The 19,124-nt window shown below is 41.8% G+C and overlaps 2 protein-coding genes across 28 annotated transcripts in view; one reads left to right on the top strand and one right to left on the bottom strand.

Moving 5' to 3' along the window:
* The window catches only part of LOC127696395 (ubiquitin-conjugating enzyme E2 pex4-like), a 312,120-nt gene extending 294,172 nt beyond the window's left edge, over positions 1-17,948 (top strand). For 3 of the 11 annotated variants that reach the window (XM_052199070.1, XM_052199072.1, XM_052199074.1), the window contains exon 7: positions 12,939-13,406. In XM_052199070.1, the coding sequence (XP_052055030.1) occupies positions 12,939-13,075 (137 nt within the window). In that variant the 3' untranslated portion in view covers positions 13,076-13,406. Of the gene's footprint in view, positions 1-10,046; positions 10,189-12,938; positions 13,407-15,375; positions 15,657-16,685 lie in introns of those variants that run through there. The other 8 variants (XM_052199092.1, XM_052199093.1, XM_052199068.1 and 5 more) reach the window with 7 other exon arrangements.
* The window catches only part of LOC127696398 (uncharacterized), an 837,478-nt gene that overhangs the window by 700,116 nt on the left and 118,238 nt on the right, over positions 1-19,124 (bottom strand). The gene's annotated exons all lie outside the window — the stretch shown is intronic.

The following is a 19,124-nucleotide window of genomic DNA, read 5'->3' as shown; positions in this document are numbered from 1 at the left end:
TTATTAGTGAGTGCGTACCATGATTCACCTTTTGAGTCTGGGTTACCTCACTTAGTATGATGTTCTCTAGCTCCATCCATTTGCCTAAGAATTTCATGAATTCATTGTTTCTAATGGCTGAATAGTACTCCATTGTGTAGATATACCACATTTTTTGCATCCACTCTTCTGTTGAGGGATACCTGGGTTCTTTCCAGCATCTGGCAATTATAAATAGGACTGCTATGAACATAGTAGAGCATGTATCCTTATTACATGGTGGGGAATCCTCTGGGTATATGCTCAGGAGTGGTATAGCAGGATCTTCTGGAAGTGAGATGCCCAGTTTTCAGAGGAACCGCCAGACTGATTTCCAGAGTGGCTGTACCAATTTGCAACCCCACCAGCAGTGGAGGAGTGTTCCTCTTTCTCCACACCCTCTCCAACTGGGAGTGGGGGGCTAGAAAAGGGGAAATCATTTGAAATGTAAAGAAATTATATCAAATAAAAAAATTAAAAAAAAAGAATTTCATGAATTCATTGTTTCTAATGGCTGAATAGTACTCCATTGTGTAAATATACCACATTTTTTGTATCCATTCCTCTGTTGAGGGACACCTGGGTTCTTTCCAGCTTCTGGCTACTACAAATAGGGCTGCTATGAACATAGTGGAGCATGTGTTCTTATTGCATGCCAGGGAATCCTCTGGGTATATACCCATGAGTGGTATAGCAGGGTCCTCTGGATCTGCCAGCCTGCTGGTCTTGGGGCCTGTGTCCTGCTTGGAGAGCAGCTGAGGGAGAGACTCCCCGTGGCCATATTCACTGCGTGCCTGGGGCAGAAAAGTATAACTAGCTTAAAACTGTATATACATAAAATTATAAAGATTACTGTCATTGTCTATGTATATGCCAATTAAATGAACAATTTAAAGTAAAAGAAAAAAGATCTCTGGGGGTGCAAACCACCAGGGATCTGCCTGCACCCAAGACCTGAGCACATAGGCGGTTCACCTGCCAGCCCGCCGGTCATGGGCCTGTGTCCTGCTTGGAGAACAGCAGAGGGAGAGACTTCCCACAGCCACCTTCAAGGCCTGCCTGGGCAGAAAAGCATCACTAGGTACTGTATTATCCTGAGCTTAAGACCTCTGGGGGTACAAACCTCCAGGGGTGTGCCTGCGCCCAGGACCTGAGAACATTGGTGGTTTATCTGCCAGCCGGTCGTGGGGCCTGTGTCCTATGTAAGAATCAACAGAGGGAGTGACGCCCCCCAGCCCCCGCCACCAGAGCAGTCCAGGAACACCTGGTTCACCCTGACAACCCAAGTATAACATTGCTTGAGGCAGGACAGGATCTGGGAGGTAGGAGCTGATGTAGAGGCCATGGAGGGGTGCTGTTTACAAGCCTACCTACCAGGCTTTCTCAGCCTGCTTTCTTTTTTTTTTTTTTTTATTCGATATAATTTATTTACATTTCAAATGATTTCCCCTTTTCCAGCCCCCCCTCCCCGAAAGTCCCGTAAGCCCCCTTCTCTTCCCCTGTCCTCCCTCCCACCCCTTCCCAGTTCCCCATTCTGGTTTTGCCAAATACTGTTTCACTGAGTCTTTCCAGAACCAGGGACCACTCCTGCTTTCTTCTTGTATCTCATTTGATGTGTGGATTATGTTTTGGGTATTCCAGTTTTCTAGGTTAATAACCACTTATTAGTGAGTGCATACCATGATTCACCTTTTGAGTCTGGGTTACCTCACTTAGTATGATGTTCTCTAGCTCCATCCATTTGCCTAAGAATTTCATGAATTCATTGTTTCTAATGGCTGAATAGTACTCCATTGTGTAGATATACCACATTTTTTGCATCCACTCTTCTGTTGAGGGATACCTGGGTTCTTTCCAGCATCTGGCAATTATAAATAGGGCTGCTATGAACATAGTAGAGCATGCATCCTTATTACATGGTGGGGAATCCTCTGGGTATATGCCCAGGAGTGGTATAGCAGGATCTTCTGGAAGTGAGGTGCCCAGTTTTCGGAGGAACCGCCAGACTGATTTCCAGAGTGGTTGTACCAATTTGCAACCCCACCAGCAGTGGGGTAATAATATACATATACTATATGTATATTACTATATTACTATATAGCTACATATATAGCTACATATAGTAATATGTAGTAATATAATATTACTATATTACTATATGTAGCTATATATGTATAATATACATATATAGCTCATGGCTTGCAATTGCTTAACGTTGTTTCTTTTTAATGATACTAATTCTTAACTTTTACAATTATTTATACAAATACAATTCAAAAAATTAACCAGAAATAGACATACGACTATTGACAGCTTTTCAAGCTTTCTAGTTATAACTGTTTTAACATAAGAAACAAAATAAAAAATAAAATTAGTCATTACATATGTTATTTTTAATATTAAATGTTCCAAATCAGATTAAGACAAATATTATAACTGGTTATTATAATCAGTCATTTGAGATGTCTTATTAACAATTTGATATTGGTCATATTACTGAGATTCCTCATAATTCGCGTAGACAAGATATTATAGAACAAGCCCATAGAACTTTGCAATATTTATATAATAAAAGAGGGAAGAATAACATCTCTATATACCATAAAATTTAAAAATTTTTAATGCCAGGGAACTCTAAGTGTAGAGAAGAGGTATGTTTGTGTTCTTTCTACAGGATGCTGAAGGAACATGCTAGCTGCCAGAGTATGCAGATGCTGAGATTTCACCCTGGCTTTCCACCTTGCTCTCCAGCCTTTTGGGGCCCCTCCTGGGTCTTTTGTTTCTTTTGTCATTTGGCCCCTGGGCCTTTAACAGATTAACCAGTTTTGTTAAATCACAGATTGATTCTGCCTTGACAGACGTGGAGGTAGCAACCATCGGCCTTCAGTTCTCTACCCTTGCTGCAGGCAAAGAGCTTTCTTGGTTCCTAAGCAGTAGAAACGTCAATGCCAGAGAGGGTGACCTCCGGCTCCTAATAGTGGCTGAGGGCCATAAGCTGTGGAGTAGCCAATGACGGGAAATATTGTGGTGCCACGAGCCAGATGCACACCGCCTCTTGGCTGCAGGGTGACTCCATGACGGGATTATTGTGAGTCCGCTACCTGGATGCCCGTCACACCCACCAAGGGCCTGATTAAGCCATTGGAGTGGGATGTGATGCCAGGAGTGGATGCAACTTACATAGCCTAAGGCAGAGGCCTTGCCCTACTAGGATCTAAAAGGGCCTAGTTACTGCGGTGATGGACGTGGGGGCAAAACCACATAGCCTAAAACAGGCTCTCCGCCGACCCTCTTTCCATAGCCACCCCCCAACTTAAGAAAGAAAAAAGGAGGAGATGTGGGAAGCCATCCTGAGCTATTTGGACTATTGCTTACTCATGGCCCTAAGGTGGTGGCTGCTAAAATACAAGAACAATTAACTGGAGCCTCTCCCGTGGGCATTGGTTTAGCCATTGCCTCGAGATAACTGCAGAATGGTCCTGCCTGCATCATCACCCACCGACTCTGGTAATTGCGGTGGAAGGAAGTCCTGAGATAACTGCGGCAGGCTCCAGCCTGTGCAAACACCTGTTGTCTCCACCGGAGGACCCTTATCTATTCCTGCTAAACTGCTAGATTGCCCTTCCTTTCTTTGTCCTTGCCTTGGGGTACGCCCCTCCTGAAAGCCTTAAAACATGTGTACCCCAGAACATTAAACAAGGCTTTGACACAACCCAGAGTGATTTGCCGTTCTTGGTGCTTGGCCTCCCTCCTTCTCTCCCACCTTTTGACCCGCAGGTAGCACCCCTTCGGAACCCTGGAATAACTGACCTGCCGGATGGGTTACACAAAAGCCCTGTGTTTCCCATAATGTGTCTCTGTGATTTGTCATTTATTCACAAAAGCCTGCTGGTTGCCAGACGCTATACTTGGTTCTAGAGACACACAAACACTTGGCCAAGGCTCCTTCCTAGGGAAGCCTATGGCTCAGAGAAGGAACAGTCTATCCTTGATTGCCACAGGATTCTGTCTGTGTCCCTACATACCCACACTATGCCGCAGAAGCAAAAACAGTGGGGGCAGAGCCAGGGGGTTGGTTTCAAATTCTAGTCACAACAAAGCCAAGCCAGGGAGTGTTTTGTTCAAATGACCCAGGTAGATAAACGAGGCCAGCACAGGCCGTCATGACACCACACACCTCTAGAACACCCTAGCTGTGCTAGGAGCCTGTGATGTCACCAGGTATTTTCTTCCCTTCCTTTGCAGATGTTGCTAAGGGCCGGCCAGTTTCCCTGTGATCTCCCTCAGATGACAATCTGCATGCCCTTCCTGCTCTGGTGACACTCTTGCCAGCTCTCTGCACAGCTATGCTCATTTCAAGCCTCACATTGGTTAATTTTACTCTAAAATGTATGCTGTATCTTTTGAAAAGAGCTTTATACCATATGGAGTATTTTGAAATTTACAATGTATGAAGCTTGTAATTTGAGAATTGAAAAACTTTTTTTTAAAAAAAATTACTGCTCATAAGAAGAGGAAATAAGCTCCTCATTCCCTGGAGTCAGTCCATAGAATTCAGAAGGGCTGGCTTTTGTTTTATGTGAAATCTCAGCCATTCATTTATTTATCAGATATCGATAAGATCCTTCACAGTTGCTCTGCATTGTGCTGAGCAACAGGGTGTAAGACAGGCTCATTTCTGGGAATAAGGAAGAGAAGCCCATGCTCAGCTCTAGGATGGGAAGGCTTCTACAAATGTCTTTTATTTTTTGTAACAGAAATGGATTCAAAGGTAGTGGGAATCTATTAAAATGAATTACTAAATCTGCTGTCTACTATATGCAGAGAGAGGATGGCTAAGAGCCTGACACAGTAATTCACAAGCAAGAAGAGGCATTGTTATTTTTATTCAAAATAAACAATGCACCAGGGGGTTGCCTTCAGGGCCATTTGCCTTATGTGTTATTTTGTAACACACCTCTTGGGGTAGCCTAAAAGTCATGACCATGATATAGCTACATTTATTGTCTATATGACCATTCTCCTGTTGTCAAACCCCAGGTGTGCTCTGAGACTCTGAGACTAAATTTGACAATCCCTTATCAAAAGCTGGATTAAGCTTGGCCGATTGAGCCTGGAATGGGTGGATATCTGCAGTAGAGCCCTTAGCAGCGGTTTTCTTCACTTAGGTGCATTTAAAAGTTCATGACAGAAAACAGCTTATCTAAAGCCATCCTTATCAAGCTTGGACGCTGTTCTCTTGGCCCTGGACAAAAGCCATCCAGAGCCAAGCACAGTGAGAAGACAGACTTCTGGCTTCTAACAAGATCAGAGATCAGGGAGCTGCTGCAATGCCTGGCCCTTTCTATGGACTTCTAGTGATTTTGACATGCATTATCCTTTACAGTCATTTAACTGGGGCTATTCTCCTATAGTACCACTTCACCTGACAACAGAACTCCTTACCTATGACCTTAGGTGTCCTTTGGTAATCAAGTGAACAATTGTGATGATGGTATGAAAACTATTCTACATCAACGGATAACCTTGAGATTGGCCAGAAAAACCAGCTCCAGCATTTTGGACCAAATATAAGTTAGCTTTAAATATTAAATATTGACCAAGGAAAAGACTTTGTTCAGGACCATTTCCTGGAATTTTCCAGCTGAGAACAGCCTCAAAACCATGTGTTGTAGGGGGTTATAAGGACAAACATATAAGACATTATTTTCCCAATTGATTTAGTGATTTTCTAAGAATTATAACTTCCAGCATTCCAGGAAGTTACCTGGTCCCTGGGCAGGTGTGGCATACAGGTTAATTTTCTGCATTATACAACCTGGATTTGTTGTCATCATAATCTCTTCACCACTATCCATTGTTCCTCTAGTAAGTAATGTGATGTTATTCATATATTATAAATGAGGTACTGCATGTCAAGTAATGGGTATAGACAAAATTTCTACTGCTATGATCCATTACTAGCTTAAGTCCATTCTCAATGGATTTAAATGAAATATATATATATATGTGTGTGTGTGTGTGTGTGTGTGTTTGTGTATAAAATATACCATATTATAATATATGTGTTTTTTTCTATAAATGGATATATATGATCTATTTATGGTATTAAGTGCTTATGTTAAACTGATAAAATGATTTCTATTTGAATAGATGGATATGTTTTAATTGGAAAACACTGGATTTTCTTATATTTATAAGATTCTACACTAATAGGCTAGTTCAATAGTACATATGTAAATCTTTCTGTTTAGGAAAAAAATAAGAGCAGGCTGATTTATTAAGGCAGCCTATTTTGGTAAGTTCAGCTTCTCATTCCTATGAAGCTCTGTGACCTGAACAGGGGCCTATTTCTTTCAACCAGAACACTTGGTGACTTTCCAGATCTAGTAAAAATATTTTAAACATCTATAAATTACAGAGAAACAATGTGGAATTAGGAAGAAATAACAATTCTTTTGAGGAAAGTAGAAGAAAGAACATCTGGAATTTGAAAAGGAATGTGTGGCTGGAATTTCCAAGCCCAATAATCCCTTATAAAAAGAACACACAATCTAGCTATTATAATTATAAGCTGTATGGCTAGACTGGGCCGGAACAAGACGATACTAACTTATTCCCCAGCTATAAGGACCCCTTCCTACTTGTGGTATCTCCTGGCTACATGGTTCTCTCATTGTGCATTCTCCTCCTGTGTCCTCTCTCCTTCCCCTCTAGTCCTCTTTTCCTTCTCTACCTGCCCCCAGTATTGAACCTCCAGTCCTACCTTCCCCTCCACTGCTCAGTCCCAGACTCTATCCTTTATTGACCAGTTAAAATGGGGATAAGATTCATACCTCAGCACTTGTTGGACTGCCAGCCTGGGGCAACAATCCCTCCTGAGGAAGCAAAATTAACATCAGACTGTTAACCAACCCACAGCAGGACTGAACAAAAACGGAGTGTTGTATGGGGGAGTTAGAAAGAGAGTGCAGTGGATGGGCAATTACTGAATGCAGGAGAGGATGGGGGACTTCACAGGACATCTTGGGGCCTAGAGGAGAAACAGAGTCCTGCTGGAGAAGAAAAAAGGAATGAGCAAATGAAGAATGTCAGTGCCTGTAGGCTCCTTGTGGGCAGACAGAGGAGGCAGCCCCATGTGGGTGGAAAACATGGACAGAAAGCAGAACAACCCCTTCCAGAGGACTTGAAGGGCTTTGAACGCAACAGCAAACCCTTGGGATTTCTATCTGTAAGTCATTCTGAGCCTTGGAGTACCATGATTTGTTCTGTCTTTCCCGGGGTCCTGGGAATAGAAGGAAATCATAAAAGTAATTAAACTAAAAATTTAAAAATAATTGGAGAGGGAAAGAAAGATAAGTTTAGCCTATTATATAAAGGAGAAGCCATAATAACACCACACCTCCTAATAGTGCCACTCCCTATGGGACAAGCATTTAAACCCATGAGCCTATGAGGGCCATTCTTATTCAAAGCATCACAGTGGATAAGTCTTCTGTCAGGAGCCAGCCCCAGCAGAGGTGTTTCTTTCTTCTTGGTTCTTCTTGAGGCAGCAGAAGGTGGAAGTGCATCAGAGGGGGTAAGACTTTGTCTTAAGGAAAATTTAGAGTTGCTGCATAATAAAAGGGTTACTTATCTAAGTCTAAGTTACTATGCTAATGTAGCTGACCTGCCTTCTGCTTTCCTCTGAAGCTAGAGAGTCTCAGGCACTTAGCACTTCACCCTAAAACAGCAGGAGATTAAGGACAGAATTAGTTGCTAGAGTCTTTTCCCCATTGTTCAGATGCCTCTTGCTTGTCAGTCTAAGGAGGAAGTTAGAAGCAATAAACTTCTATTGAACCAGGAGAAGAGAATAACACTTGCAGAAAGAAAAACTTTTACATAAGTGAATATGCATAATCTCACAGAAATTTATACACAGCTTCAAACATAACAGAGATTTCATTTCCACATTTTCACACAAATTCATACCTACATGCACATCTGATCCCAGCTTGCATACATTCTCACAATTTCACACTAACACAAGTTTACAACAGAGAATGTTTACATGCATATCCATTAGAAGTAATTATCTAGCTAGACATCTATCATTTGTCTTCTCTACAGGTTCATAGAAAGTTTAAAACCATAACACACACACACATGCATACATTCTCACAATCACATACTTACGCACACATCCATACTTACATATGCATATGGAGCAAAAGACCAGCACTGGTGCAGAAAGAACTCACTCATTCTGGATGAAAAATATTTATTGCATTGAGAAGGAAAAAGTTTCACCCTTTTAATGCTATGAATTAAATCCATGTTTGTAAAAAAAAAAATAAGTCTAAGCCTGTTTTGTCCTTACCATGGGACCTGTCCTCTCCTATGGCAAGGCGAAGCCTGCCTGCTCCTTCTGTTCTCTGCAACATCTTTTTTTTTCTTCTTTCCCTCTGCATCCTGCACATTGTTCTCTTAGTTATTTTATGTTACCTATAGTTTCTAAGTTATTCTACTCTCCATTCTCCTATTCTCCTTCTAATCTTGTTCTCTTATGACTAAAAACTTCTCCTCAGTTCAGTTCTTCTCTCAGCTCTGTTCCTCAAACCTAAATTCTTCTTTTCTCTCTTCTCTTTGTCTTCAGCCCTTAAAACATCTTTCAGAATACATAATCACACGTTACAAAGTTCATCATAAGTTCACACAAAATATCAAATCACCGATTGAAATAAGGAGTTTACAAAAGAGAATGTTTACATGCATATCCATTAGAAGTAATCATCTAGCTAGACATCTATCATTTGTCTTCACTACAGGTTAATAGGAAGTTTAAAACCATGACTAAGTTATAAGTGAAATTTCGTATAGATAAACCCAGTCAATATTTTATCTTCTGTCCTAACACCTATAATAAATCCTAGTTCCCTTTTTATGACCTTTGGTTGTATTACAACCTCTTGGCTCTGTGTAGGAGAATGTCTGGCTGCCATCTAAGAGTACTTAATAAAAGGGCTTAAAAGGGGAGAGTATAGGGGGTTAGGTGAGTGTGGGTAGGCGGCGTGGAGGAAGGTGTCCAGGCGGGCCCTTGCCTGGGCACCTCTGCACCTGAGGGACCCCCCCCCACACACACACACAGGCATAGTATAGAATAGAGTTTATTCAGAGTAGGGGATGGAAGTTAGTGGTAGAGAGAGAGGCAGAGAGAGAGAGAGAGAGAGAGAGAGAGAGAGGGGGGGGAGGGAGAGGGAGAGGGAGAGGGAGAGGGAGAGGGAGAGGGAGAGAGAACAGAGAGAGAGAGAATAGAGAGAGTTTAGTGGAGGCCGGCCATGACCACGTGGAGGGAGGAAGGAAGAGCCCCAGGGGCAGAGAGGTGAGAATGTGGAAGAGCTGAGAGCAAAAAGAGAAAGAGGAGGAGCAAGTAGCCCCTCTTATACTGGGCCAGATCTCTGGGGCAGGGCATACCTGGATATTTCCAGGTAGGTGTGGGGTGGAGCTTAGACAGAACCCCAACACTTAACTGTGACACTTGGGAGACTGGCAGACTTTTCATTGCAGTTTTGACTATCAGAAAAGGACCTAATAGAAGTTCCACTATTAAAGAACTTAATAATAACAGATAAAATTTTAGGAATTGTTATAGCATCATCAATAAAACTTGTCATCTATTTGTCTGCATAGCAACACTATAAGACAGTACATCTTTGTGGATCTACAGAGATCTGCTCCAAAGGGGTGTGCTGTTTTAGATTGAGTTGGTTTATCAGAAACATTGCTGGAGCCACTCTTGGTGTATGCTTTTAATCCTATCAGGTGAACATCAGTGAATTCCTGGCCAGCGTGGTCTACATAGAGAATTTCAGAAGACCCTGTCTTAAAAAAAAATTAGGTGATGTTATATGGTGATGCTTTTTAAGATTTAATGCATAAGTGATTAAGGAACAAATGTTATATAATTAAAATTCCATGAAAAAAATCCATTACATGACCTTAACATCTTTTTGTACTTAGAGAAACAATTCAATTTCTTTTTCTCACAGGAAAAACAGTGGCTCTGTCAGCAACCATGGCACAGGAAGGTCACCTTTTCATCCTGGTGCTAACATCCAGCTGGAGTGGCAGTATTACCAAAATAAAATCCTGAAAGGAGAAGCAGGTACACATGAGTGTTTAAAAGCCATGGTAAGCTCAGGATGTTGCTGGTGGTATTGGTACCTTAGAAGTACAAGTAGAATTAGAATAATTAACAATTTGAAGTTGAAGGTTTTAAGGATGCTAGTGACTGTAGAGAGAATATCTTGTGTATTGTACTAAAAGAAAACTATGGCCTATAGGAAAGTGTAGAATACAAGATGAGACATTCAGAAGGCAGAAAGAATTCTGGGATAGAGCCAGGGATGAGATATTTGCCTGGGAAAATGTGACGAGACTGACACATGGTACCTGAGCCCAGGTAAGTAGTCATATGTCAGAAAGTAGATTTGAGTAAGTGGGTTATAATGCACTGTGGCCTAGTCAGAGAAGACTAGCTATAAGGCCAAGATATTTGTAAGTATACATATTTTGAGTCTGAGTTTTATTTCTGGGAGCATGGGGCTGGGAAGAAGACCTAGGTACAAACTTCTACAAGTGACAACTTGAATCACAACAAAATCTAAATCTGAGCAGATGACCAGTGCATAGTTATGTTTTCTGGAATTGGATGATGGTGTTTTCCTGAAACCCAATCTACTGTGTATAAATTTAGATTGGGATTGAAAAGCATGGTGTGAATTGTTTTCATATTAACTAAATAAGTTATTAGCCATTTGGCTTATGTCACAGTGAAGACACTGAAGTTTGTGTTCTTCAGTATTTTTAAGAATTTAAAGGTAGACACGGTGGTACCTAATCCCAGTCTTTGGGAGATAGCACCAGGAAAACAGTATTTTCAAGGGAAGGCTACAGAGTAGGGAAACCCTGATTTAAGAAAGGACACAACCTCTTTTGGAACCAGAATCTAAATGCCTCATTTGAGTGAACTTGTTTTTTAGAAGAAATATTTTCATAGCTGTCTTAGAAAACTAGTCTCTTTACATTCATAAGACCTTTATGTAGTTTTTATTCCTTGCATTACAATTTGAAAGAAATTGGAAATTCTTTCTCATTGATTTCCTTGTGGAATAAATTGTTAAAACCACAAATCTTTAAAAAAAAATCATTCTTTTAGAGAAGCATTTACCAGAAGACCGATATATAGCACACTAGAAAGGATCTAGAGTTTGGTTTTATCCAAGTTACTTTGGTTCCCTGTTTTGTCAGATATAAAACACTGGGATTATTTTATAAAAGACCCAGATGAGGCAAAACAGAGTCTGGGCATCTGGATTTCTTTTCTGGAATTAGTCTTTCTTGATTGTAATCATCTGCTTACACATTGTATTGGGAAACATAATTGTAGGCACACATTTATACTTTATCTATCTATCTATCTATCTATCTATCTATCTATCAGTTTTTCAAGTTTTCTAAGGCTTTTATTAGCTGTTATCTGTTTTCAGAAAATTTTGAGAGTTAGTGATTTTTGTCAGTATATCATGGGGTAACTTCCTGAACTTGTTTAGGCCTTGCTTCATTGTTTGTAGTTAGTTTCTTAAGCACACCTTTGTACAACGTTGCTTTATCTTTCTGGATTTTTTATATGGTATTATTTTTTAAAAAAGATTTATTTATTTTATGTATACGAGTACACTGTAGCTGTCTTCAGACACACCAAAAAGGGACATTTGATAACATTGCAGATGGTAGTGAGCCACCGCGTGGTTGCTGGGATTTGAACTCTGGACCTCTGAAAGAGCAGTTGGTGCTCTTAACCACTGAGCCATCTCTCTAGCCCCTCTACATGGTATTATAAAAAGATAAAAACTTGAGTTCTAGAAAGCAAGAAATGTGTAGCTGAAGGAAGTACACAGTACTAGTGGCATGTTGAACACCAAGTAAATACTTCCTGAACATCTGTCAAAATGAGAAAAACCCTCAGATGTGTATATTTAATAGTGTCTAAGTTCCTTTGTTGCGCAGTCTGGTGGGTGAGTCTAAGTTGGCTGATTGTTTAAAAAGTCTGCATCGAGATTTTGGCCTTGGTAGGCACTTGTTCTTTGAAAGTAGCAAGGAGCTGGCGATCTTCTTTTGTCTTGCTTTCCATCACTGTCTGTTCTTTGCCTCTTTTCAGCCACTGGGTTTTATAATATTTAACAACCTTTTATACTTAAGTCTCCTTCAGTTCTAAATCTGAGCAGATGATCAGAAGCCAAATATTAGAGGAAATGTTTGAGTTCCACTTGCTATTGAAAATTGATGAAAGGAGATTTTCCTCTCCTTAAAAAAAGTGGCTATAATAACATGATAATATATTCTTGTTTTAATATTATGATGTATGTTTTTGTATCTTAAGCACTTTAACCCCTTTGGCACTTGTGAAAATATTTGCTATTCATAAAACAACTAGATACTCTTTTATTAAGTTTGCAGCCAACCCTGTCTAGAAATTGTCTTCCAATGCCTTTTACTTTTCATGGTATTTCATTCTATGGGTCAATATTAGACATAGCATCAAAATTAAATGTACTAAGAGTCACTTTAGAAGTTAGGCTCTGGACTGAGCAGACATGTACAGACATGTACGCAGAGACCACCTGAGTATAAGATTGTTTGGGACACAGCCCCCCAGGGCCCCACCTGCACTTAGGAGCTGTGCTGTGCTGCTACAGCCTTCTGTGCACCTAATCAGAATTTATTTAACTTTTAAAGTAGTTTCTCTGTATGTCTAGAATAAAATAAAAATAAATTTCTGAGAATGAGAAAGCCACCAGAGTGGCTTTCCTAGGTTTTGCTTTGATGTTGGAAATAGGATTGTGCTGATGAAATAACTTACTGGGGCTTCTTGTTTCCAGACAGGAAAACTCGAAGATCTCAGGGAAGTCTGTTTTTTGAAGTGTTCAGGAATGAGAGGTGTTTTATTATCTTTAGTGTGATGTTTTCTACCATTTTTGTACGAGGAGTTTTTCCTGTGTTGAATTTTGGTTCTTAAGTTGGAAAGTAAAGCAACCTAGTAATATTCTTCATTCCTACCTTTGCTCTCTTTTTTTAATGTGTTGTTTTCCCTTTATTGTTTATGAAAATGAAACCATATCTTTGTAATAATAAAAACTTTGAGGTGATGCATCAAATTATTCTAATAAACTTATGATTGTGCCTATGTAAATTATATTTCCATAGTACTAGTTATTTTTACTTAGCATTTGTCCTTGGCAAAATGGCTTTTTGTAATTCCTTTTATATCTCAGTCTCAACTTTAAGTCAGGATATTAAGCCTTGTGTCTGACAGTTAAAAATAAACATGAAACACTGCTTGTCTTTTTAACATTTGTCCCAAAATTTAATAATTAATAAATTACTCTGTATGGACTATGTTCCAGGAGTCTTTGCTAAGTGGTTTCCCTTTTGATATTGAGAAGCAGCATATAAATTGGCACACTCAGCAAGAAACAGATTTGTAGAGATAATAATGGTACTTGGTTGGGTTACATGGTAGGAAAGGAACCGGGATTTTCACTTACTTCCTTTTCATTCATAACCCAGGTCCTAACTCTTTTGTGGGCTATATTTTAAAAGAACAGAGTTTTTGCATTTTTGCCATACATTTGTAGGTGTTTTTTCCTCCAAATCACTGGCAGTTTTTCATTATTTCTGCCTAAGACAATATCTGCTTCCTGGAAGCTATACTCATGGGTGTTTAGAGGATGCTGGAATTTGGACTCCAGGCCTCATGATTGCACAATAAGTTCTTTTAACCTGGGGACCATCTGTCTAGTCCCCAGAACAATAGTTTATAAAGAGTTTAATATAGATTTAAATGTGGAGATTAGGGAGGAGAAACACATGTAAGCATGATAGGCATGAGATAAGGAGAGGTAGATGTGGGGAAGTGAGCTATGTAAACCAAAGACAGAAGTGAGTCTGGGCCAACAAGAGATGATGTGAAAAACCTTTAATTAGTTAATTAATTAATAATTACATTAATTTATTCTGTGTTCATATGTGTGTGTTAGTGTGCATTTATAGAGGCCAGAGGATAGTGACTGGGCAGTTTATTGTCCTACCACATGGGTTCTGGTGATCGAACGTGGATCCTCATGTTTACTAACAAGTGCTTTAACCCCCTTTAAAATTACATTTATTATTTGTGTATGTGGGGGTGGGCAGGAGTTGTATATGTGGATGGTGTAGAAATTATTTAATCCCAACTCCGGTTTTTACCCTGCCTTTGACCACTTAGTTCTCAGATAAAAGACACACACAATCTTTCTATGTACAATTAGCCTTAATCAGCACAATAGCTGGGCAGATTGCGCACCTCTCGCTGTTGTCTATTTCCCACTACTAATCCCACGATAGAATGTGCCATGTTTCATTTGGACGGCTCTTATTTACAGGTAGCCAACCCACATGGTCTTTATTTTACGACTCACCTAACCCATGGCGTCTTCCCCCTTGTGGTTCTTCTCTGATGCTGGAAGTCCTGGGATGCTAAACCCTGCCTGCATGGGTTTCTTCTGCCCAGCTATTGACTGTTGTCATCTCTATTCACCAATCAGAAATAATTTGGAGACAAGGTCACATAGCCTCACTTGGATCTACCTGTGCACTTTCTTGTGTCTGGGACAATACATACAACAGACCAAACCTCATCAATAGAGGTCCCAGGTATTGGACAGGTTATATCAGACTTGGCTGCAAGAACCTTTACCCATTGAGCTCTCTTACTGCAGCGGATGAAAATCCTTTTACAGGATAGTTTGGTCCTGTGGCCCTGCACATGTAATCTTGCGTGTGGAGACCAGAGGACAACCTTGGATGTCATTCTTCAGGTGCCATCCACTGTTTTTTGTAAAACAGGATTTTTGATTGGCTTTGAATTGGATAGGTAGGCTCAGATGGCTGGCTAGGGAGGACATGGAGTCTCTGTCTCCCTGGCACAAGTGTGTGCCACCAAACCAGATTTTATTATTGTTGTTATTATTATTATTGTAATTGGCTTCTTATGTTTGGACTGAGTATCTGACTCAAGGCTTTCCATGAGAGCAGGAGGCCCACCATTCACCAAATCATGAGGCACCCCATGATCAGGAAGAGTGTGGTATGTTTACCACTTCCATGCAGATTTTCCCAGGTACCCCAAGCCCCAGAACTGTCACAACCATGAGAGTCATCACATACAAGCCTGACAGGAATATGTCCTCCTGCAATCCCCAAGAGCAGCTCTCTGGATCCCTGCAGTCTCCCAAGAATGTAACACTCACAGGCTCCTCCTCTGGGGATACCTTTCAGAAAGAGACCCTTATGGAGGAAAATAACCTCACCCAGGAAGTGGCCATCAATCAGGAAGAAGCTGTCCATTGGAAAGCTGTGGTCATTCAGGAAAAGCCCATTTCTGATGGCCAGCCTCAGGGTGCAAGCTGAGCTTCCCCTCAAACCTGGCAATACCACTGCAAGGGCAGGAGGAAGACAATCATGAACGGCCTCCAAAATCTCTGCTGCTGCTGCCGTTCTCCCACAAGAACCCTGCTCCAAGGAAAGAAGCTGGATCCTGGAGTCCTTCCCAGGATCAGGTGGGTGCAAGTCCTCATTCATTTATTCCTTACTCTGTCTTGTCCTTTGTGAGAAATGAAGAGTGCGCCCCCTTGTGGCACATTTAGGAACTTAATATTCTGTCACTTCAGAACAATTCAATAGAAACCCCTGAAAGACCACCTCATGGTTTCTGAGCCTGAAGTGGAGAGCAGAGATGCTGAGAGCAGGGAGAGGGGAGGGTGAGGGCATAGCCAAAGGAAACAGAGAGTCACTGGCAAGCCAGATGGGTGCTGTGGCCAGGCAGCAGCCCAGTATGACCTGTGTGTTTTCAAGTCATTAAGACACTCCCTCCTGTTTCATTCTGCTTTTAAGTCTGGAAGAGGACCAGCCCCAGCTCCATGACTTGTGAGTCATGGGTGGGGGTCAGTCTGGCTGGGAATCAGATAGCGCCTTAGGGAGGCCAGGCCAGATGTCCAGGAGCCAGTGTGGTCACTGGCCCATTCGGCGCAGGAAGACATGTGCACAGCAGCCCAGACCTGTCCAGGTAAAATCCCAGGCAGGCAGGTCTGGCTTTTCACAGGGTCATGCTCAGTGGAGTGGGCTGAGGTGCAAAAGTGCCCCAGAGTTGTCTGCAGAACAGTAGCCCTGTGTCCTCTCCTCCAGCCTGAGTAAACATCAGAGTGGATCGACGGGAAGTGTCTGTCCTTTGCTCTGTTTCTCACAGTGAGCATGGTATTCTTTATAATCTTTCCTTAGAGAAGCCTCCCTAGCCAGCCTGTCCAACCTTCCCTAAAATGGGTTCCCAAGTTGAGAATGAGGCCTGCAGTGTCTCTGTGGGTGTCCTCTACAAAACAGCCTACTGCCAACCTTTTACAAACCCCACCCACACTTATTCCCCTGCCAAAGCCATGATAGTTCACATGACTTGAGTCCTCAGACCTAACTCAGAGCAAAGTTTATGAAAACCACAGCTGTGGGGTGACTCCAGGGGCAGCTGTGCCCTCTCTCTCCACCATTTCTACCCTGGAGTTCCTCACCTCCTGCCTTGCTACGCTTCTTCCTTCCAGGCCACCATTTGCCTTATCAACGGGAAGTCAGACACCCCACCAAGTTCCACACTGTGTGAGAATGATGGCTATTGTGACCAGGGTGAATCTAGAGACCCTTCTGATGAGCAGCAACCTGCTGTGCAGCTGGAGTCCAGTCTCATCTCAGCTGCAAGTCTCTACCTGGAGCCTGCACTCAGCTGGACACATCTGAAGATTGCTTCCATTCCTTTGAGTGTGTGCACATTTCTTGTTCTTGCCCAGGTAAGCAGGTGTGTTCTGACTAGCAGCTGTGGAGCTAACCTCATGTAACTTCTCTATGCTTCATGATGGACAGAAGAGAAGGCACAAGTGACTACAAGCCTGAGCCCAAACATGCAGCAGAGGGAAGTGGCAAGATGGGGCTTCATTCTGCTGTTTCAACATTTAGTGCTCTCTCTCCTTGGGCAATCTCACCTGACTCACATTTAGTCATTTCTAGGGAGTTTGCGGATTTTAATTAAGACTAGATGTCAGAGCTATGGTGAAGGTGTATGCATATCATCTCATGTCTGAAGGCTCAGTAGGCCTGTCTCCTGTGTAAGAGACTAGTCTTATGGTCAAGACCAGCCTGTACATATAGAGAAAAAGAGTCTAGTTTGGGTGGCAGTGTGAATCCTAAAAACAACAAGAACGATGACGACGACAACAGCAACAACAGGATTAGTGATATAGCTTAGTATCAGTAGCATGCAGGAGTCCCTGTGTTCTAGGCCAACATCAAATCAATGTGGTGTCTATGGCAAGAAACCTAGGATTGAAGGGTAGAAGCAAGAGGACCAGACACTCAGCATCATCCTCCCCACAGGGAGTTTGAGGACAGTGTAGAATGACTGACACTCTTTAAAAACATACACCATCCCACCCAGCCCCAAATCTTAGTACTCAACTCTGAGAAAAGTGACTTGGCAGCTCATAACAACCACACATTTCCCGTGAATCAGAAGTCCCCTCTGTGACAGAGAAGAAAACTGGGCATCCATATGTGCAGTAATTACTTCCTGTGGCTCATATCTGGAGTCGGCCTGAGGATTGAGTTTGTCCCTGGTGCACAGCACTGAGGAGCTGTGAAGTAAGAACTTCCTGCCTGCCCTGTGGGAGGCGCTGAAGAGCTGTGCAGCCAGCACTCCCTGCTGGCCCTTTTGGAGGCACTGTGTAGTTGAGTGGTCCCTGTTCCCTGATAGTCCCTTAGCAGGAAATAAGAAGGAAGTTTTGAGGGCATGGGGGCCCCAAACTTTGCCAATAAGGAAGTCGGGAATTCTGCTGGCCTTGCAGCCAGTTATAAAGTGACGGTGTACTGTCCCCTTGTGGCTGCTCTGCATTAGCACTTTGTCCATGACCTCAGGTAAGCCTGTATTCAAGTAGGGGAAGAGAATCCTTCCTTAAGTGAGGCTTGTTCCAACTAGCTCATAATTCAGTTATCACATTTATACTAATCTGACACACGGCTAGTTTCCTCTCCTCTATTTTGCAGTAAGACTTCCTGAGTGTCTTAGAAGAAAATCTCCCTATACCAGACTTCCTCCCTCTGTTCAGAAGTCCACCTTACAAATCTGCACTTCGATAGAGGTCATGGGCTTTTTATTTTAACAAATTTATATTAACATTTTCTTAGACAGGCATAGAAGGACAGAGACACATCATCACACATTGTACAAAAACATCCCTAATAGCTATGAAAAGCAAAAAGTGGAAGGATGGAGTTTTCCCTTCTTAGCTGTCACTGTGCCAAGTCAGGTAAAAGACCTGGATCTGTGAGTCAGTTGTAAGAATTTCCCATGACCATAAATGGTGCTGTTTCATTAATTCCATCCCCCAAAGAGGGGAGTTTTATTTGAAGTTAGTTTTATTACACAGGAGTTTAATTTCATAATCTGCATGATTTTTTATGATGAGATATTTCCCATGATAGAAAAGGAAAAGAAATACCTGATCAAGAGAAGAATATTTCAGAGGCTTTGCAGCTATCAGGGGATTCCACATTGTCCCAAAATATCACCTTACTGCAGGTTTAAGAGTTCAGGTAACTACCCTAGCAGTATTTTTTGGCTGCCATGTAACTGTTTTACCCCCTTTTGCGGAGAAAAAGTTAGAAGGTTTTTGCCAATGCCCACATGGACTATTGGGGTTCAGGTAGAGGTTTGGGGAGTAACATGGCCGGATGATTTCATTGTCCTTTCCATGCCTCTGAACCAGACTTGATTGCATAAATCAAAACAAAATAGAAAAATCAGCCTGAGGGACCTCAGATTATGGTGGCTTGGGGTCTTTGGGATGATGTCAAAGGTTGGCATGAACTCATCCAGTCCTGCTTGAACCAGAGATCCTGTTGGATCCTCATAGTGTGCCAGTTTCTGCCCCAAGTCTGCTCTGCCCTTGGGATATAATGGTACCACAGCCCACCTGCTTTACCTGAAGCAC

The sequence above is a fragment of the Apodemus sylvaticus genome, chromosome 11 (assembly GCF_947179515.1).
Source record: "Apodemus sylvaticus chromosome 11, mApoSyl1.1, whole genome shotgun sequence".
NCBI lineage: Eukaryota > Metazoa > Chordata > Mammalia > Rodentia > Muridae > Apodemus > Apodemus sylvaticus.
The sequence above is the reverse complement of the archived record's forward strand: the minus strand, read 5'-3'. Positions and strand labels throughout refer to the sequence as shown.